The sequence below is a fragment of the Rhinopithecus roxellana genome, chromosome 1 (genome assembly GCF_007565055.1).
Source record: "Rhinopithecus roxellana isolate Shanxi Qingling chromosome 1, ASM756505v1, whole genome shotgun sequence".
NCBI classification, from domain to species: domain Eukaryota; kingdom Metazoa; phylum Chordata; class Mammalia; order Primates; family Cercopithecidae; genus Rhinopithecus; species Rhinopithecus roxellana.
This window is the reverse complement of record NC_044549.1, coordinates 192,224,682-192,247,469: the sequence shown is the minus strand read 5'-3', so window position 1 is coordinate 192,247,469 and position 22,788 is coordinate 192,224,682. Positions and strand designations below refer to the sequence as shown.

Below are 22,788 nucleotides of genomic sequence, written 5' to 3'. Positions count from 1 at the left end.
ATAAATAAAAGGGTGTGATAAGAAAGTAGCATGAGACTTAAGATAAAATAGACTATGAACCAAAGTATTTGATGAATATGGGAGAGTGCCTGGAGCTCAGTGGTCCTGGAAATGAGGAGAGAGGGCAGCATGGCTAAATCTCGTGGTGGTGGTGGTGGTAGGATGGTACAAAGTGGTGAAGAAGCAATGACATAGAAGCACATGGGTAGCAAAGACATAGCCACCTGGAGGAGGGTGGAATAAACAGCCTCTCCTGAGAGCATTGCAGGGGAATGGGTTCCTGGGAGGAGCCAAGCATGAGTTCAGGAAAAAGCCAGATATGAGGGTGGGAGGGGGGCTGTTCTGACAATCAAAATGGGACAGATGAGAGGGACAGAACCAGTGGGCAAGCTGTCACCTCTCTGTGGTTATGTCCACTCTTATAAGAGTATAAATACTTCCTGAAGAAGAATGAGAAGATGGAATTCCCCATTGGATCCCTCGAAACTAACAACTTTCGTCGCTTTACTCCGGAGTCACTGGTGGAGATAGAGAAGCAAATTGCTGCCAAGCAGGCAGCAAAGAAAGCCAGAGAGAAGCACAGGGAGCAGAAGGACCAAGAAGAGAAGACTCGGCCACAGCTAGACTTGAAAGCCTGCAACCAGCTGCCCAAGTTCTATGGTGAGCTCCCAGCAGAACTGATCGGGGAGCCCCTGGAGGATCTAGACACCTTCTACAGCACACACCGGGTAAGAGCTACCAGTAGGAATGTCTGCTCTCAGCTCTTGGAGAGGAAGTCTTGGTCCCACCCAGCCCAGGATGTTGTCTGCTAAAGATTCCATTAACAACAAAAAAACCATATCTAACGTCTTTGATGATCTCTTTGAATTTTTATGATATTTATGATAGAAACTAACTAAACCCAGATCTTCAAAAGCAGATAACTGCTGCAGAGCTTTCAGGGAAAGTTGGCTGTTCCCTTGGATGAGCTCTGGCCTGGGGCCTCCAGAGGAGTTGGCTCTCTTTGCAGGTGGAGAGCACACATCTTGAGGTTGGGGGAGGAGTATGGGGATGAGGACAGAAAGCAGGATGATTTAAGCCAGTGGTCCTCAACTATGATCTTGGAACCCCTGGTGTACCCAAAACTCTTTTAGTGGGTTTATAAAATCAAAACTATTTTATAACAATACTTGGATATAATTTGTCTTTTTCACACACATTCTCTTATCATCATACATTGGTAAATATAGAGGCTATTGATGGGGGATGATGTCATCACTCTGACAGCTACTGGAATGTGTACTTGTATATTCCCGTGTTTTAAAATTTCCTGAGTTTTAAATTTCTAATATGAGGTATATATACACACATATGTATGCATGTGTGTATAAGCATATATACATATATATTAATTTCTAATATGATATACATATATATGGCATAAACAAAAAGGTATTAACATAAACAAAATTATTTGGGGTCCTCAATAAGGTTTGAGAGCAATAATCCCTGAAATCAAAAAGTTTGAGAATCACTAATTTAAACAAGAGCTTCTTCATGACAATTATCTCACCTATGTTGTATTTGAGATGTTCTACAGAACCAAAAAATGGTGAATGCATGTTTGGGATTTAGGAGGACAGGAACCAGCCATCTCAAATATGGCTAGCAGAGTAAATAAAAAGGCCACTGAATATCTTTCTTCCTCCTCTCCCATGCCAAGAGTTCATATACTCCTAAATGCTCAGAGGGAGAAAACAGGAGAGGGTTTAAGAGGCAAAGACATAGGAGGTGGAGACAGAAGAAACATTACAAAACAAGCATGGTTCTCTAGTCAGAAGAGAAATTAAATGCAACCAGAACTTCACCATCCTGCTGCCAGAATCCTCCCCTGGGCATAATACATCTTACCAGCCCGAGGATCGGCTGTCTGTCCATGAAGCACCCTCAGTGGGCTCATCTTGGTGCACTGTCAGTCCCAGAGACCAGGATCTTGCTGAGAGGGTGAGGATACGGCTTTTAGTCCTTGATCCTCTCTACCTCTCCGTGCCTCCATTTGGCTCTCATTGACCTGTGGTTCCCAGAGCCCTTCTTGCTCATGAGCCTGAGATAATGCCACTCATGTTTAAAAATATGGTTGTATAAGGAATCTTGTTTCTCATTGGAGGTCCACTTTCTGTTTTGTTTTGTTTTAGACATTTATGGTGCTGAACAAAGGGAGGACGATTTCCCGGTTTAGTGCCACTCGGGCCCTGTGGCTATTCAGTCCTTTCAACCTGATCAGAAGAACGGCCATCAAAGTGTCTGTCCACTCATATCCTTTGCACAATTGCCTCTTCCACATGTTAGAATCAGACTTTGCTCACCGTGTCCAGTACCTTCTTTAGAGGTTAACAACAGAGCCCTTATCCAATTGAATCCCAAAAGGACAATGAGGTTATTGGATTGAAAAAATGGCCTGTGCCTTTAATAGGTCCCACACCCCAAAGCAGTCCCAAGACACAGAGGAAGTGTTCACGCAACACACAGGTGGTTTGGATCCACCTCAGACTAATCTAGACACACCTGTGGATGCACAATTTGAAAAATGCCCTCTTTATGAGGGGAGGTTTGCTGATGCCCCCAGACACATTCTCACCACGGTGTGTGGTCTGCTCTCCCCACAACACAACAGGCAGTAAGAGGGCCCAAACCTTCTTTGGGCAGATGAGATAGGTGTGGGTTGTTACTCTGTGCCATACCATGCTGAGAAGTGGCTGCTTACTGAGCAAAAGAGCAGCACTTCCTAGAGGGCAAGGAAAGCAGACCATGATGGGAAGAGCACACACAGTCTCAATGAGACCTCATTGGTCATGGGGCACTGTTAACATCACAAGTTACTCAAAAACTCCTAGCAGGTTTAAAATGTCAATAATCCGAGGTTCATGCCGTACAAGACTGTAATGATTAGAGACACATTGGTCAAATGTCTACTATATGAATTGTTTTAGGTAGTGTCAGAAGCTGCCTTCAGGGGATTTTGCAAGGCAAGCCAAACTAGTAGAGAAAAGAAACTTTGGTTTGTTTTCCTAAGATCTTCCTGGGTGGTCCTAATGGAAAGATCCTAATGACCTAAGATCCTTGATCATTGGAAGGACTGGAAGTTCCTTATGACAAATTTAGCCCTGGCTTGCAGGAGATTGATATGCAAGAATACACCTGCCTCAGTTGCCTGACAAATGGTAACCAGGCTTTTCCTAGAAGGCATCAGTAAAAAAGAGCTCTACCCTGCTCCCTAACTCTGAGGCAGATTGTTGGATTTCTGGACAGTTCTCATTGAGCTAGTAATCTTGGCACAGTCAGTCATCTAGCTGCACATTCAACATGAAGCTGCACAGTTGATGAAGTTGCATTACGTTTTCTCTTTTTACATTTTTGTCTTTATGGCTAGCCAGCAAGAATTACATTTTCTGAGCTGAATCTTGAATTTTCAGATTCTACAGAAGGATATTTAATGACAATAGCAGTCTCCCACTTGCTAAATACTTCCTAAGTGTCAACACCATCATCAATTCAAAGTAGAGATTACCATCCCCATTTTACAGATAATGAAACTGACACACAGAGGCATTAAGTAAATTATCCAAGACCATGTACCTGGTTAAGAAGACCAGCCTGCATCCTGCATAGAGCAGTATCTGCAGTGAGGAAGTAGGCAGTTAATGGAAAGTAATCAGGATAATTATTCTCTCAATGTGTCATCTCTGCTTGGGTAGTTGTTGCTTTTTCAAAATATATACAATTACATGGAAATTACAAATAGAGAGAAATCCCAAACATACAAACTCCTCTATATGGATTCTGGTTGAATTACATCTGGATAAGTAAAAAACAGCTAATTAGAAATAAAATCCCCTTAAAAGAACCAAGTGACCAGTGAATATTCTCTTCATCTTGAGGTTTGATGAGTAAAATAATTGCTTGGTAGAGTCGCAGCTGAACAGAAAAGCTGTTGAGGGGGTCTCTTCCTCACAAAAGTCTGCATTTAAATCTCATAAATTTGGTAACTCCAGCCCCAAAAGATACTAGAATTCTCAGGGCCCTATTATTAATATTTCACCAAAAATATAATTCTAATCACATTTGCTATGAATGTTTTCATAACTAATATTACACATAAGATATATTACTTTTAAAGGTTTGTAGAATTGGAGACATGATTTTAGTTTAATCCTTGGATTAACATTTCCCCCCATGTGAGCATACTTCTTAATTTAACTGTAAGTCAGCAGGAAAATGTGGTTTAATTAATAGAATTTTCCTTTTCAAAATAGATGTGTTCCTAAGTAACTAAAACCGGACACATCAAGGCATTTACAGAAAACAAAAATACATTTAAATACTTGCGCTCCATTTGAAAAATGAGTGTTGTACTCTCTCTGTAGGTCAAGCTTATCTTCAAGCTTTGTTTTTCCTTAGGAAGTACTGTTAGGAGCCCAACTATTCCTAAGAAAAATGTCCAAGTGGGAACAATTTACCTTTAGATTCTCCCCACCAACATTTCTTCCCTTCTGTTTACCCCATTCACCCACCTTCCTTTCAATGTCTCCCTCCCCTTCTGGTGATCCCTTTGCCCATAGTCAGCTGTCAGTATTTTCCACTCTAGCTATTCAGAGTTCTCCACTCCAGCCTAATTCTACTTGGGGTTTTCTTCCGGAGCCAGTATTTCACTTCCTTGTGCCTGCCTCCACCGTTCCTATCCGGAAGACCATTTCCTCGGTGGAACTGATCTCAACTAAGTTATGCAAACAATCTGATGAAACTAATTCCCATGAAAGTTTGTACCTCTTCACTTATCTCCAAGTTTCTAACTTCTCTTTGTCTTTTAGAATAAAAAAGACATTTGCCAGATGAAATTTCAGAGTATTTTGTGTAGTGAAATGAAGACTTTGGGGCAGAAGGACATTTTGGAAAATGGTGTCTGTTTCCTTCTATCTTGCTCAGAGTCTATCAGACAGATAGAGTTCACATCTCTGCAGCATGCTTGACTAGCTGCATGACCTGAGAAACGTTATTTAACTTTTATTTTCTGTCAGCCTGCTTCTCAGCTTCAAAATGTAGATAATAATACCCACCTGTGGATTAGTTATATTAGAAGTAACGTGGACAAAGTACTCAGCCTAGCTTAGGCACACTCAGTAAACGTTAGTGGTCATTATGTGACAAGATCATAAAGCTAATACTAGCTAATATTTATGAATGTAATTATTCAGCATCAAGGTGATCCTAGATGACATCACAGAGACTTGGTGATCTCAGCTTTTCCTTAACACAGGCTTTTCAGGTGGTTCAGTTTATTTATTACGGTCACTATTTTGGTTAATTGTGTGTGCATGACCCAAACTGACCTTCCAGAGAAAATTGAGTGAGTAGATTTGCTATCATTATTGTTCCTTCTCTTTTTGCTTTCTTTTCTTCCTTCACTTGGCAGTCTTTGTCTTTTATTTATCTTGCCGTGACTCATGTGGGTAATGCTGAATCTTATTGTCTGTTCGTCTTTGTAATAACTAGGTCTCTCCTTCTATGAGCTTTGTTTCATAAACATTCACGATTTTCAGTTTCAAGGAGATACAGATTAGTGGTTCTCAACTTGGGCTGCATATTGCAATTTTTGGGGAGATTTTTTAAATGCCTAAGTCCCAGCCCCAGAAAGTCTAATTTCTCATTTCGTTAGTCTAAGGTGGTCTGATGAGTCCCCTCGCCCCCGACACACACACACACATGCACACATACTCACTTGTTAGATGCACACATAAATTTATGCCTTAGAGAAGGTATGCTTTTGAGAAGGCCTACTGTGAAAGAGAGACAGAGACAGAAGCAAAGCTGAGACAGAACTAAGAACAAATGGCTCTGAAGTATATTTAGAAAATAATTCATAAATGAAGCTGTTAAGTTAGCAAGCTTCATATGCCTCAAAGTAATCTTAGTATTCCTGAGGTTATTCTATTTCCCTAGGTTAGTGTATGAACCCTCTGTAGTTTCAGAATGTGGAAACTTTCCAAAACCACTTCATATCCACACATCTGGGAGGGATACTGTCACTCTAGCTTGGACCTAACATACTTTTGGGTATAATAACAGGTGCTTTGCAGAGCTTTCTTTTCTTTTCTTTTTTTTTTTTTTTTTTTTGCTAACCATAACAGTAATGCATGCCACAACAGAAAATATGTTATAGTTTTCTTAATAGATTAAAGGAAAAGAATCACATAGTCTTCTTAATTGATGCTAAAAGTCATTTGATAAAATTTAATTTCCATTTATAATTTTAAATTCTTAGAAAAGTTGGAATAGAAAGGAATAAATGTGGCACATATATGACATGGAATACTATGCAGCCATAAAAAAGGATGAGTTCATGTCCTTTGCAGGGACATGGACGAAGCTGGAAACCATCATTCTCAGCAAACTAACACAAGAACAGAAAACCAAACACTGCATTTTCTCACTTATAAGTGGGAGTTGAACAATGAGAACACATGGACACAGGGAGGAGAACATCACACACTGGGGCCTATTGAGGGGTTGGGGAGCTAGGGGAGGGATAACATTAGGAGAAATACCTAGTGTAGATGACGGGTTAATGGATGCAACAAACCACCATGGCACGTGTATACCTATGTAACAAACCTACACGTTCTGCGCATGTACCCCAGAACTTAAAGTATAATAATTTTTAAAAAAAGGGAATTGCATCACTCTGAGAAAGGATATTCATTGTTTTAAAGTATCAAGCATCATACTGAATTGGAACATGGAACGCTTTCCCTTTGAGATCAAAAAAAAAAAAAAAAACCAAAGATGTCTGTTCTTCTCAGTTCCACTTTGTAACAGAAGTCTTAGCCAGCATAGTAAAGAAAAGAAAAAAAAAAAAGTGAAGAAGAAAAAAAGTACCAAAGACGTAATTTACAGATAATAAGATTGTATGCATAAAATATCCAACATAACATACAAGAATTAATAAAAGAGTATAGTAAGGTAGCTGGGTACAAATTAACATACATAAATCAATTGTATGTATACACTAGCAACAAATAGAAAATAGTTTTTAAAAATACCATTTACACTGGCACTTTAAAATGTCAAGTATCTAGGAATAAGATTATCAAAGTATGAGTAAGATGTCTACAAGGAAAATTATATATGTATTGTGCAAAATTTTTAAAGAAAACCAAATCAGTGGGGAGACATGTTCTCAGATTCAAAGTCTCAATATTGTAGACTCCCCAAAATGACTAATAAATTTAATATGATCCTCAAATCAATATTTCAACAGGCTTCTTTTGGTATTACTTGACAAACTTTAAACTTTAAATTTTCTTCCTCAAAAGTTTACATGAAATTTTAAAGAGCAAATTATAGCCAAGAAACTTTTGAGGAAGAAATACAAAGTGGGAGAACTCATTCTACTGGATGTCAAGATTTACTATAAAGCTCTAATTGAAACAGTGTGCCATTGGCGTAAGATTGGTCAGAACAATGTAACAGAATAGGCAGTCCATAAACAGACCAACACATATATAAACATCTAACGTGTGAATAGGTGGCACCCCAGAACAGTAGGGAAAAGGCAGTCTTCAAAAAGTGATGCTGAAGAATTAGGAATCTCACTGGAAAAACTATATTAAACATGCAACTTTGCTCCACACACAAGAATCAATTCTAGGTATATCAACATCTCACTTTCTTTGTGAAATATAAATATATAAAGCTCTTTTTTTTATTATACTTTAAGTTCTGGAGTACATGTGCAGAAAGTGCAGGTTTGTTACATAGATATACACATGCCATGGTGGTTTGCTGCACCCATCAACCCATCATCTGCATTAGGTATTTCTCCTAATGCTATCCTTCCCCTAGCCCCCCATCCCTCAACAGGCCCTGGTGTGTGATGTTCCCCTCCCTGTGTCCATGTGTTCTCATTGTTCAACTCCCACTTACGAGTGAGAAAAGGCAGTGTCTGGTTTTCTGTTCTTGTGTTAGTTTCCTGAGAATGATGGTTTCCCACTTCATCCATGTCCCTGCAAAGGACATGAGCTCATCCTTTTTTATGGCTGCATAGTATTCCATGGTGTATATGTGCCACATTTGCTTTATTATTATTTATTATTATTATTATTATACTTTAAGTTCTAGGGATGTGCTACATTTTCTTTATCCAGTCTATCACTGATGGACATTTGGTTGGTTCCAACTCTTTGCTATTGTGAAGAGTGCCCCAATAAACATATGTGTGCATGTGTCTTTATAGTAGAATAATTTATAATCTTTTGGGTATATACCCTGCAGTGAGATTGCTGGGTCAAACGGTATTTCTGGTTCTAGATCCTTGAGGAATCACCACACTGTCTTCCACAATGGTTGAACTAATTTCACTCCCACCAACAGCGTAAAAGCATTCCTATTTCTCCACATCCTCTCCAGCATCTGACTTTTTAATGATTGCCATTCTAACTGGTATGAGATGCCATCTCATTGTGGTTTTGATTTGCATTTCTCTAATGACCAGTGATGATGAGCTTTTTATCATATGCTTGTTGTCTGCATAAAAGTCTTCTTTTGAGAAGTGTCTGTTCATATCCTTTGCCCACTTTTTGATGGGGTTGTTTGTTTTTTTCTTGTAAATTTCTTTAAGTTTTTTGTAGATTCTGGATATCAGCCCTTTGTCAGATGAGTAGATTGCAAAAATTGTCTTCCATTCTGTAGGTTGCCTGTTCACTCTGATGATAGCTTCTTTTGCTGTGCAGAAACTCTTCAGTTTAATTAGATTCCATTTGTCCATTTTGGCTTCTGTTGCCATTGCTTTTGATGTGTTAGTCATGAAGCCTTTGCCCATGCCTATGTCCTGAATGGTATTGCCTACGTTTTCTTCTAGGGTTTTTATGGTTTTAGGTCTTATGTTTAAGTATTTAATCTACCTTGAGTTAACTTTTATATAAGGTGTAAGGAAGGGGTCCAGTTTCTTGCATAAGGCTAGCCAGTTTTCCCCACACCATTTATTAAATAGCGAATCCTTTCCCCATTGCTTGTTTTTGTCAAGTTTGTCAAAGATCAGATGGTTGTAGATGGGTGGTGTTACTTCTGAGGCCTATGTTCTGTTCCATTGGTCTATATACCTGTTTTGTACCAGTACCATGCTATTTTGGTTACTGTAGCTTTGTAGTACAATTTGAATTTAGGCAGCATGATGCCTCCAACTTTGTTCTTTTTGCTTAGGATTGTCTTGGCTATGTAGGCTCTTTTTTGGTTCCATATGCAATTTAAAGTGTATTTTTCTAATCCTGTGAAGAAAGTCAGTGGCAGCTTGATGGGGATAGCATTGAATCTATAAATTACTTTGGGCAGTATGACCATTTTCATGATATTGATTCTTCCTATCCATGAGCATGGAATGTTTTTCCATTTATTTGTGTCCTCTCTTATTTCCTTGAGCAGTTGTTTTTACTTCTCCTTGAAGAAGTCCTTCACATTCCTTGTAAGTTGTATTCCTAGGTATTTTATTCTCTTTGTAGCAACTGTGAATGGGAGTTCACTCATGATTTGGCTGTTTGTCTGTTACTGTTGTATAGGAATGCTTGTGATTTTTGTACACTGATTTTGTATCCTGAGACTTTGCTGAAGTTGCTTATCAGCTTAAGGAGATTTGGGGCTGAAATGATGGGGTTTTCTAAATATACAATCATGTCATCTGCAAACAGAGACAATTTGACTTCCTCTTTTCCTATTTGAATACCCCTTTTTTCTTTCTCTTGCCTGGTTGCCCTGGCCAGAACTTCCAATACTATGTTGAATAGGAGTGGTGAGACAGGGCATCCTTGTCTTGTGCTGGTTTTCAAAGGAAATGCTTCCAGTTTTTGCCCATTCAGTATGATATTGGCTGGGTGTTTGTCATAAATAGCTCTTAGTATTTTGAGATATATTCCATCATACCTAGTTTATTGAGAGTTTTTAGCATGAAGCGGTGTTGAATTTTGTCGAAGGCCTTTTCTGCATCTGTTGAGATAATCATGTGGGTTTTGTTTTTGTGATGGATTACATTTATTGACTTGCATATGTTGAACCAGCTTTGATCCCAGGTATGAAGCCAACTTGATCGTGGTGGGTAAGTTTTTGAAAGGAAAAAACAAACAGGAATATCTTTATGACCTCAGATTAAGGAAAACTTTATTACATATGACACAAGAAGCACTAAATATAGAGGAAAAAACGGATACATTTTAGTATACTACAATTAAGAATGTTCATCAGAAGACAACTTTAAGAGCGTGAAAAAGCAAGTGCTTATATTCAGAGTAATGAACCCTACAAATCAATTAGAAAAATGTCAGAACAACCACTTGTAAAATAGCACAAAATTTGAATAGGCACTTTACAAAATGGAAATCTAAATGGCCATAAACATATGAAAGTATTCTTAACCTTTTTTTAAATCAAAGAGATGCAAATTAAAATCATACTGAAATATTATTCCATGTTCATCATAGAAGGGAAATTTTTTAAAGTGTCACAATACCAAGTATTGGGAATGACATGGAGCAACAGAAACTCACACACTGCTAGTGGGAGTGTAAATCTGGACAACCTCTTTGGAAAGCATTGGGCATTATCTGGTAAAGGTGAAAGCACACATATACTGTATTCTTCTATTGCACTCTTAACATACCTGTGTTTAACAGAAATATGTAATTGTGGCCACCAGAATACAGTTACAAGAAAGTTTGTGAACATTTGCCCATAAAAACCCCAAACCAGAAACCACTCAAGTGTCCATAAACTTTGAGTATGTTAACTATTTCTGTTACATTCTAAAATGAGAAAATATACAGCAATAAAAATGAATGAACTTTAGTCCTGCACAACAATAAGGATGAGTCTTAAGAATGTAATATTGAACAAAAAAGGCCAAATGCAAAGGATTATATAAACATGATTCATTTATATAAAATTTGAAATCAGGCAAAACTAAACTATTTTGTTTAGGAATGCATACTTATGAAGTAAAAACATCAATAAAGTAAGGCAAGAAAAAGTACCAAAAATTAGGAGAATAGTAGCCTCCAGGGCAGAAGAAGGAGGATGTAATTGGGAAGGGGCTGGTAAAGTGTTGGTCATGTTCCATTTTATGGCATGGATAGTTGTCACACAAGCTACTATGGAGTGAATTGTGTCCCCTCAAAATTCAAATGTTGAAACTAACCCCCCATGTTGCTATGTTGGAGATTGGGCCTTTAAGGAGGTGACTGAGGTTAAATGAAGTCACAAGAGTAGAGCCCTTAAGTGGTAGAACTGGTGTCTTTATAAGAGAAAGACACAGTCTTCTCCCCTTCGTGTGAGAACACAAGGACAAAGCAGTCATCTACAAGCTAGAAAGAGAGTCTTCCCCAGACCCAACTATGCTGACATCCCAATCTCAGGATTTAACCTCCAGATTTTTGAGAAAATACATTTCTGTTGCATAAGCCACCCATCCATGATAGTTTGTTACGGCATCAAGGGCTGATTAATACACAAACATTTGTTTTAAAACAATTAATTTATGTTTTATGTACATTTTTATTATACATGTTACATATCATAATAAAAACTTCATAATTTTTAAAATAAATGACCATTGCATTAATGCTGAACACTGAAAATATAAATCAGAAGATGGTAACTAGGTAGAGAAATCACAAAGTCATAAAATTATATTTAATATAGTTGAGATTATATAGCACGTAAAATGTCTATGCTTCTTCCGAACTTTTAATGCAAAAGACTTTTTTCAAAATGAGTTATTTGGGAGTTATCCGGAGATTCTGGTTAAATGTGGAAGATAGAATGCATATGTTTTACCCCACCCTCTCAAAATGCCAATAGAATGACAGCATGGGGAAAAGAACAGTATAAATATACAAGAACAAAGAGAAAGAGAATGGAAAACACAGAGAACAAATGATGTCAAAACAATTAGAAGACCAGAAGTGGGCGGAGAAGTGCTAAATCACTTAGCAGATCAGGGCTTGTTAAACCACGGTGCCTCCAGAGGGGGATAAAAATGAGAATAAAGGCATTTTACCCCCCTACAAGCCCCAGAGGCCCTGCAAGTGTTGACATGATACAAATAGCAAGAAATGGAAGCAGAAAGAGGAAAGAACCTGGGAGCAGAGTATGTTCACTTACTGATGTTTCTATAATAACAGGAAGTTAAAGAGTATTATTTAAAGTTGACAAATCAAGAAATGGACAAAATAATTATATTTGACAGTACAAAGGTAAGCACAAAAAAAAAAATTATTAAATACAGTCAGATGATGGATAAAACAGAGAGAAAAGGAAAGAGAATCACCAAACTGAAATGAGAGATTTTGTTTCAAGAACTAGCACACTAAGGACAATGTATTACATGGTTTTAATTATAATTAAAAATTTATAATAAGTTTTTACTTATAAAGATAACCACTAGGATAAAGATACAAACTCTTTAGTAATCTATATATTTGTAACAAATAATATGACAAACTCTAAATACTGGAAGAATTGTACATCAAAAAATAAAAAGCAAACAAGATACGCCAAATAATGAAAAGGTGTAAAAGTAATTGGGGTTTCAGACCGTGAATATTAAATCATTATAACTAGGCTCAAACACTTATTTATTAATCAAAGTAGGAACCATTACAATCAACGCATTTTTGCCAATAAGAAATGAGTTTGTTTATTCCTGTAACATGAAAGTCAATGCTTCGGGATTCAACAAACTCTTGGAAAGCATTTTCTGCATCCTGCCAGTTGTGGAAGTGTTTCACCTGCAAAAAGTTGTTGAGATGCTTGAACAAGTGGTAGTTGGTTGGTGAGAGGTCAGGTGAATATGGCAGATGAGGCAAAACTTCATAGCCCAATTCGCTCAGCTTTTGAAGTAAGTGTTGATTGTGTGACATGCAGTCAGTTGTTGTGGAGAAGAATTGGGCCCTTTCTGTTTTTTTTTTTTTTTTAAATTATACTTTAAGTTCTAGGGTACATGTGCATAACGTGCAGGTTTGTTACATATGTATACTTGTGCCATGTTGATGTGCTGCACCCATCAACTCGTCAGCACCCATCAGCTCGTCCTTTAAATCCGGTATAACTCCCAATGCAATCCCTCCCCCCTCCCCCCTCCCCATAATAGGCCCCGGTGTGTGATGTTCCCCTTCCCGAGTCCAAGTGATCTCATTGTTCAGTTCCCACCTATGAGTGAGAACATGCGGTGTTTGGTTTTCTGTTCTTGTGATAGTTTGCTGAGAATGATGGCTTCCAACTGCATTCATGTCCCTACAAAGGACACAAACTCATCCTTTTTTATGGCTGCATAGTATTCCATGGTGTATATGTGCCACATTTTCTTTATCCAGTCTGTCACTGATGGACATTTGGGTTGATTCCAAGTCTTTGCTATTGTGAATAGTGCTGCAATGAACATACGTGTGCATGTGTCTTTATAGCAGCATGATTTATAATCCTTTGGGTATATACCCAATAATGGGATGGCTGGGTCATATGGTACATCTAGTTCTAGATCCTTGAGGAATCGCCATATTGTTTTCCATAATGGTTGAACTAGTTTACAATCCCACCAACAGTGTAAAAGTGTTCCTATTTCTCCACATCCTCTCCAACACCTGTTGTTTCCTGACTTTTTAATGATTGCAATTCTAACCGGTGTGAGATGGTACCTCATTGTGGTTTTGATTTGCATTTCTCTGATGGCCAGTGATGATGAGCATTTTTTCATGTGTCTGTCGGCTGTATGCATGTCTTCTTTTGAAAAATGTCTGTTCATATCTTTTGCCCACTTTTTGATGGGTTTTTTTTTTTCTTGTAAATTTGTTTGAGTTCTTTGTAGGTTCTGGATATTAGCCCTTTGTCAGATGACTAGATTGCAAAAATTTTCTCCCATTCTGTAGGGAATGGGGAAAGGATTCCCTATTTAATAAATGGTCCTGGGAAAATTGGCTAGCCATAAGTAGAAAGCTGAAACTGGATCCTTTCCTTACTCCTTATGCGAAAATTAATTCAAGATGGATTAGAGACTTAAATGTTAGACCTAATACCATAAAAACCCTAGAAGAAAACCTAGGTAATACCATTCAGGACATAGGCATGGGCAAGGACTTCATGTCTAAAACACCAAAAGCAATGGCAACAAAAGCCAAAATTGACAAATGGGATCTCATTAAACTAAAGAGCTTCTGCACAGCAAAAGAAACTACCATTAGAGTGAACGGGCCCTTTCTATTGACCAATGTTGGCTTTGGGCCTTGCAGTTTTCTGTGCATCTCATCGATTTGCTGAGCATACTTCTCAGATGTAATGGCTTTGCTGGGATTCAGAAAGCTATAGTGGATCAGACCTGCAGCAGACCACCAAGCAGTGACTATGACTTTTTTTTGGTGCAAGTTAGGCTTTGGGAAGTGCTTTGGAGCTTCTTCTCAATCCAACCAGCAAGCTGGTCATTGCCAGTTGTCATGTAAAATTCACTTTTCATCGCACATCACAATCTGATTAAGAAATAGTTCATTTTTGTTGCATAAATAAGAGAAGACAATACTTCAAAATGATGATTTTTTAAACATTTTTCCTTAGCTTATGAGGCACCCACTTATGGAGCTTTTTCACCTTTCCAATTTGCTTCAAATGACGAATGACCATAGAACGGTCACGTTGTGTTCTTCGGCAACTTCTTGTGTAGTTGTAAGAGGATCAACTTCGATGATTGCTCTCAACTGGTCATTGTCAACTTCCAATGGCCAGCCACTACTCTCCTCATCTTCAAGGCTCTCTCCTTTGCAAAGCTTCTTGAACCACCACTGCACTGTATCTTTTTTAGCAGTTCCTGGGCCAAATGCATTGCTGATGTTGAGTTGTCTCTGCTGCTTTACAACCCATTTTGAACTCAAATAAGAAAATTGCTAGAATTTGCTTTTTCTGTAACATAATTTCCATAGTCTAAAATAAATATAAAATAAACAGCAAGTAGTCATTAACAAAAAAACATAAAGTGAGAAATAAACATTAAAATGATGTATAACATAGCCACATTTATTTAAGAATGTATTCCAATATCAAACGGCAAATTTCAACAACGCAAAAACCACAATTACTTTTGTACCAACCTAATATTTTAAAAACTAAATACATCATGTAAAATAATATAAACAAGCTAAGACTAAGCAAATCTGTCATGTCAATAAATATAAATGGATTTGACGCACCTATTTTTAAAAATGCCTATTACATTACAAAGCAATACCCAACTCTATGTTGAATAAAAAAGGTACTCCTCATGGTGACACAGAAAGGTTAAAATTATAGAATTCGAAAGACATAAGCAAAGGCAAACAAAGAAAGCAGTATCCATGATCTTAATATTATAGAAAGTGGAATTTAGGTCAAAAAGCATGAAATAGGACAAAAATTGCACGGACATATTAATATTAAAGACATAATAGTAATCTATATCTTTGCAACAAATAAGATGGCAACAATATTTATAAATCAAAAATTATTAGAGTAGGAAGATAAATTAAAACCTTGTGGGAATAGAAATTTTCAATTAATTTTAGCCAATAACAGATCAAATGTATTAAAAAGTATGTGAAGCTATAGATGACCTAGTAATATAATTAATATAATGTATCTGATTAATATATAGCAAACTACCTTCCCTAACAATAGAAAATGCACATCCTTTTCAAAAAAACAAACAAATCAAACCAAATATTAAGCCATGACAAAAACCTCAATAAGCTCCAGAAAGTGGAAATAATATAGAAAACATTCTCTGACCACATTGCAAAAAAGTTAAAAAATAATAACCAAATTTAATAAAATGAGAGGACTTTCCACTTGATAACTTTTTAAAAATCTCTCTTAAAGAACTCTTGGACAAAAAACAAACTACAAACTAAAATTATATAATTTCTAGGGAAGAAAAGATAAAAAACAGTTTAATAAAAACCTAGAGAGTGCAGTTAAAGACATACATATTCAGGGAATAATTCATAACACTAAAGCATAGAATATTTATATCAGTAAAAGCTGAAAAGAAATTATTTAAAGACCTAACATAAAACTAGAAAAAGGATAACAAATGAAAGAAAGAAGTTAATAATTATAAAAAGCAATAAATTAGAAAATAGAAAAACAGTAGATCTAATAAATCCAAATGCTGTTTTAAAAATATGCACAAGACCTTTATACTAAAAAAAAATAAAGCACTATTGAGAGAAATTTTAAAGTACCTAAATGAATTAAAGGATGTCTCATGTGACTGGATTAGAAGATTCACAATTGTTAAAGTGTGAGTGCTGCCCAAATTAGTCTATAAATTCAATGACATCCCCAAAAAAATCCCAGCAGCAGCTGTTTTGTAGAAATTAGCTGAACAGATTTCATTTGCATGGATGAAGCAAAGTTTATTTAACTGTCTTACTATTGATAGACATTCATGTTTATCATAATTAACATAATCCTCATATTTTGCCACCATATATTAATTTTTTGGTGAATATTCTTACACATATATCTTCGTACACATAATATGAGTAAAATTAAGGGATGAATTTCTAGAAGCAGAATTGCCAGGTCAAAAGGGTGTACATTTTAATTTTTGAGATGTTGCCAAATTGTCTTCCAAAGTTGGATCCTTTCCATTCCCACTATCAAATCCATTCTTTAAGAGATTTTGTATTAACTGAATTATTGACATAATTCCCTTTATATGCACACTATGAAAAATATAACATATACAAATCTACCTATATGGTCACCAGCCTGGGGATTTGTGTGACAGGTATTGGATGATGTTCAGCATCGTTGGCCTCGTGGAAATAATCAGACTAGATTTTCTTTTTGAAATGCAAATTGATAATAGCCATTAGCTGTTTCCTATGTTGCTGAGAGCCCAGAGGAAGAGAATAAATGTCCTTGGGATAGACTGGGGCTCTAAAGATCATGCTGGATATTTTTGAAAAAGCATTAAATTGTAGCCAGTAAGGAATCAGAAACCAATCTTATTGCCATGTTCTTAACACAAACTTTTTCCTTGTCTTCCCTCCCTTCTATTATTCCTTGCTGAAACACTAGCTTTGCATGATTACCTGCTGATAATGGTGGCTCTATGCCTTTCTGTATGCCTGCATATCTGTCTGCTTGTGGAAAGATAAAGATATATATTCCATTTTCTAATACCCTTTTTTGCTTAGGAAGAAACTAAAGGTTCTTCCTCAGATTGGGCACCAGAAGGTGAAGAGAGCAGAGGGTCAAAAATTGTTAAGAAGGGCAAGACCAGAACTTTCCTACTCTCCCCATGCCCTGGTTTAAGAGAGTCATTGAAGGGGCTCTTTGATGACCTTTGGACACTCATCACTAACCATATCAAAATTCTGGAAAGCTTTGACAAATTATAGCAATTTGGTTGTAGGGAAGATAAATGTTTTCTCACCTGGAAAAGAACATGTGAAATGAAACTGCATCTACTGCAGACGGGGAAGTGGGTGTTTAACACTGCACGCATAAAGCATTGATTTGTATCTTTTGAAATTTATGGAACTGTTATCATATTGTATGTGTGCTTTATCTGATGTTTTAAAATTATGTTTTTGAGATATGCCCAAATGGATACATGAAGACCTAATTCATTCATTTTTTATTGCCATATAGTATTCCATAAAGGTATTACTCTGTGTTTTCTCCTCAAAGTCAGTTTTCCTTTCTACATTTAGGTATTTTGATCTCCTAGAATTTATTTTTGTATGTGTGTGGTATGAGATAGGCTTGCAATACTTTTCCATATGGATTATTCCAACATTATTTTCAATACATCATTTCCCAAGTGGTTTCTACCACTGCTTCTGCCATGCACCAGATTCCCATGTTGACGGAATCTGTTTCTCCCAGTAATCTCATTGTCACATCCTGAGTCAACACCACATGGATTAAAACGCTCTATAGTAAGACTTAACCTGGTTGATTCACATGCCCCTCCTTATTTGTTTTCTTGAAAATTATTTTGGTTCTTCTTGTTTCTTTACTTTTCCATATCAGTTTAAGGGTCGTATTTTCCAGCTCTTTTCTTACAAGTCTGTGGAAACTTTGTTTGGTAATGCGCTAAATTTATTTATCACCACAGGAAGAATTACCACATTTATAATACGAAGGTTTCCCACACATCAGTATGCAGATCTCTTAATTTATACAGGTTTTCTTTAATATTTTTCTACAACATTTTATGTCTTTTTCCTAGGTACATTGCAATTTTGGTTGCCCTGTTGAATATTTATTATTGCTAAACTATCTTAATATTATTAATTTCTATATATTGATTTTGCATCCAGCAACCCTGCTGAGCTCCTTAAAGTTAAATTTTTCTGTAGATTCCCTTGGACTTTCTATTTAAACAGTTATATTATCTGCAAATAATGACAAACTTGTTTCTTCCTTTATGATTCTTATACCATTTGTTTATTTTTCCTGTCTTACTGAATTGGCCAGGACCTTCAGCATGATTCTGATTCAAAGCTATGACAGTGAGCATATTTATTTTGCTCCAGATTTTAAAGTGTGTGCTTCTAATGTTTCACTATTACGATGTTTCTGAGAGTCTCATAATTACTCTTTATATCAAATTTTTTCCATTTCTTGTTTGTTGAGATTTTCATCATTAATGGGTGTTGGCTTCTATCAGTATTTTTATATTTATTGAGGTTATCATATAGTCTTTCATCTGTTAATATAGTAAATCTGTAAACTAACAGATTTGCTAGTCTATTTTTAATGGTTCCAGCTGATGATTTCGCTGGATTCAATTTGCCGTATTTCATTTTATCTATTTTGCTAAATGAGGCTGGTCTGTAATCTTCTTTCATAAACTGTCCCTTTGGGATGTTCCAACTCCCTCCTGAATTGTCCCTGAGAACTCCAACTTATTCTTACTTTGTTTAGCAGAGCAATTCATCTCTCTCCATCTCCTACAATGTTTCTCAACAAGTGATCTAAGGATCTCTATGCACATATAATTTTAAAATCTAACATGTAAGATTAATTATGGTATTCATAGAATTTCTAACTTTTTGTATTTTCAAAAACAGTGCATGTGCTTCAAAAACTGATTTCATTCATAATGGTTAACATGGAGTTAATTATAGGCAGTTTATCTTGACTAATGTATTTTATTGTCACCTGACGGTTGTTTACACTAGTCAGACTTGCATTTGCCATTGTTACTGTCGCATTGCATAACACCACAATTCAAAAAAAGGGAGTCATCACTTCGAAAGTGGTTTTCTGAAGCCTAACAATAATGATAAAAATAGAAATACAAATCCTACAATGTGAAATAAGGTCACAATATAAGTAATGAATGGCCTCCATTGTAAAAATATAAAGCATGAATATGTTTGTCATGAGACAAGTGGACAATGGATGTGGGTAATCTCCCCAAAACAGACAAAAATATATAAGAAAATGGGAGTCATGGCAATGAATAATGATAATTGAATTTTATTGGACCAATGATCCTTTTGTCCTAGCACCCAGTTTATTATCTGCTAACATTTTTGTCAAGTAATGATATAAAGCGATCAAAACTTCAATATTATTTTCCAATAAAGCTTTTCAACCCCACTTTTAAACCAATTGACTGTCTCTACTACAAGTACAAAATAAGGCTTTCCAGTATAAAACTGTGAAAATTTTAAGTTAAAGGTTGAGAAGACAACAAAACTATAGAGTCATCATTCATCCTCATATCAAAAACAAGCACAATTGCACTCTTGCTGGTAAGATACGAAACCAGTTTCCAAATCAATTACAAATATTGCAGTTGGAAAAGAAACAAGAAAAACAATTGGTATAATTCCTTAATCAGAAATATTGCATTCCTTATAATGTGACTGGCATTTAAAGTCAATGACTGTTATGTATATGAGCAGACATTTTATTTTATAGTTGAACAAAACTATGAATAAATAAGTTGTCAGCATATGTTCACTATATATATGGGAAAGACTCAGTGACTTTTTGTTCTATTTATCATGAAGCTAATTTTAAAAGGAGAGCTTTCTGGTATAATTAAAAATTAGTTTGAAAATATGAAACAGACTTTAAAAGGTATGTTGGCTTATGCACTAATGTTTGTAGCAGCATTATTCACAATAGCCAAATATGTCCGTCAACAGATGAATGGATTAAAAAATGTAGTATATACGTAAACAATGGAATATCATTCAGTTTTAAAAATGAATGGGCCGGGCGCGGTGGCTCAAGCCTGTAATCCCAGCACTTTGGGAGGCCGAGGCGGGCGGATCACAAGGTCAGGAGGTCGAGACCATCCTGGCTAACACAGTGAAACCCCGTCTCCACTTAAAAAATACAAAAAATTAGCCGGGCGAGATGGCGGCGCCTGTAGTCCCAGCTACTGGGGAGGCTGAGGCAGGAGAATGGCGTGGACCCGGGAGGCGGAGCTTGCGGTGATCTCAGCCACTGCACTCAGTGGATCTCAGCCACTGCACTCCAGCCTGGGCGACAGAGCGAGACTCCGTCTCAAAAAAAAAAAAAAAAAAAAAAAAATATGAATGAGATTCTGATACATGCCACAACATTGACGAAGCATCGTGCTAAGTAAAATAACTCAAACGCAAAAGAACAAACGTTGCATGATTCCACCTTTAGTAGGTACCTAGAACAGGCAAATTCATGGAGACAGAGAGTAGAGTAGAAGTTGCCAGACAGGAGGAATGGGGAGTTATTGTTTAATGGGTACATTTCTGTTTGGGATTATAAAAAAGTTTGGAAACAGATAGTGGTGACGGTTCCACAACACTGAATGTACTTAATGCCACTAAATTGTGTACTTAAAAATGGTGAAAGTGGTAAATGTTATGTTATGTATATTATGCATAGTTTACCAAAACCTTTTATTTAAAGAGGAAAGGCATTAAATTGCCGTTGAAGAAATCCAGCCGCAAAGTCAGCAAGGAAAGGTATCACTATCCAGATAGAAGATGCTGCTTCCAAATCCCAATGCTAGTGTACACCTTATTCACAGAACGCAGCTGGGGGTCTGTAGTATGCCTCCAGATTCTGATTTGCTGTTGAGGTACACAGTGGAAATTGTGAATACAAACTGATTGTGGTCACTTAGTGTACATCTCTTTGACCTACTGGGTTGAAATGAAAAGTGAGTAAGAGAGGCTGCTCTCCCACACTGAATTGCTTTGGCTGGCAAATAGGAAAGGCTTACACAGAGTTTTAAAAATAAGGAATGAAATTTTTTTAATTACCGTTTTTATGAATACAAGTTGGGTATCTCAGTGATCCATTCAGAATTCGAATATTATGAATCCTTGCTTTCAGAGCCTGAATATTGGGATTCGTAACAATCAGACATCAGTGGTGCAAGTGCCTCAATGGCTGAAAGCTTGACTTTTTCCCAATACCCAATGATTTTCTTCATTCACCAGAAAAAGCACTTAGGAAATAACACACTCGGCTTATTAAAAATTACATCCGAATGCTGTAACCGGACATTGAAAAATACCTTGCAGAGCCAAATACCACCAAAGAGAGGATGCAACTCCATTAGCTGCTGTTGAGCTGGAGCACTTGCCTTCTGGTGAAACACTGAAAATAGTCTTTAGAGAGCACTCTCTCCATAATTGCTGGGTCTGTGTTTGATTTGACAAACCAGAAATATCTGTCAAAGCTTCACAACAACCTATAATTCTGAGTTAAGATTTTCTAATTTAGAAAACATAAAGAGTGTGTGGGGGAAACCAACAAGATATGGAAGCTGACAGCTCAAGCAGCTATGCAGCCAGATATAGATTTCTTTATGATTTCAAACATGATTTCTCCTCTCACAGATGTGAAAAAAAATTATTCACTTTTTAATTTGACTTTTACTTTTATTTAAGACATATATGTTCATGATTTAAAAGGTCACAGAGTTTTATAAAGATTCTGACCAAAAAAAGCAGCAATTTCATTTTTCTCATCTCTTCTTTCCAGAGGCCATCACTTTTAGCTTTTTTTACCTGTGTCTTCTGACACCTCCCTATCTCCAATAAGATACTCATACTACTAATGTTTCATTTTTCAATTTCTGATGTTATTTATTGGCTTCCTATTATGAGAACAAACTTAAGGCCACATACACAAACTCATTTCCTCTCACCCTCGTCTTTCTGTTACAGTTATATTATAATCTTCACTTAGATCATCAGATAATATATCCATTGTCTGACTACATATATAATTACATTACATTGCTAAGTAAACACTGTTTACAGCTGTGTCATGCAGTGTACTTTGACTATATTTCCTTTTTGCACAATGTTTTTACTTTCCCTGGAGTTAATAAGGATTTGTTTCTTTGTTTGCTTAGTTTTCTATTTATCCCTAATTTGTTCCCAAACTCTTCTCCAGATGTTTAATTGTTGCTTCAATTTATTTGCACACATCAGGTGCATGTGTATCATTTTTTTCCTATGGAAATCACTGCTGGAGTACTTCATCTTCTGCCTCATTCTGACCTAGATGTTTTCTAGGCCTGATGCACAGCTGTTTTCTAGATATTTTTTCTTCTTCATCCTTTTTTTGGATTCCTTTTGCCTCTTCCCTGGATCGCATATATGCTTCTTGTTTGGATGGAGAATATCCTCTAGTAACTTTTTTTTTAAGACAAAGTCTCTCTATGTTGCCCAGGCTGTTGGCCTCAAACTCCTGGGTTCTAGTGATCCTCCTGCCTCA

At 36.6% G+C, this 22,788-nt stretch overlaps 1 protein-coding gene across 3 annotated transcripts in view; it reads left to right on the top strand.

Annotated features, from left to right (window-relative positions):
• Nucleotides 1-458: 458 nt before the first annotated feature.
• Nucleotides 459-22,788, top strand: part of SCN10A (sodium voltage-gated channel alpha subunit 10) — a 98,441-nt gene continuing 76,111 nt past the window's right edge. For all 3 annotated transcript variants that reach the window (XM_010371499.1, XM_010371498.1, XM_010371497.1), the window contains exons 1-3: nt 459-728; nt 2,175-2,302; nt 5,303-5,383. In XM_010371499.1, the coding sequence (XP_010369801.1) occupies nt 459-728; nt 2,175-2,302; nt 5,303-5,383 (479 nt within the window). The remainder of the gene's footprint in view (nt 729-2,174; nt 2,303-5,302; nt 5,384-22,788) is intronic.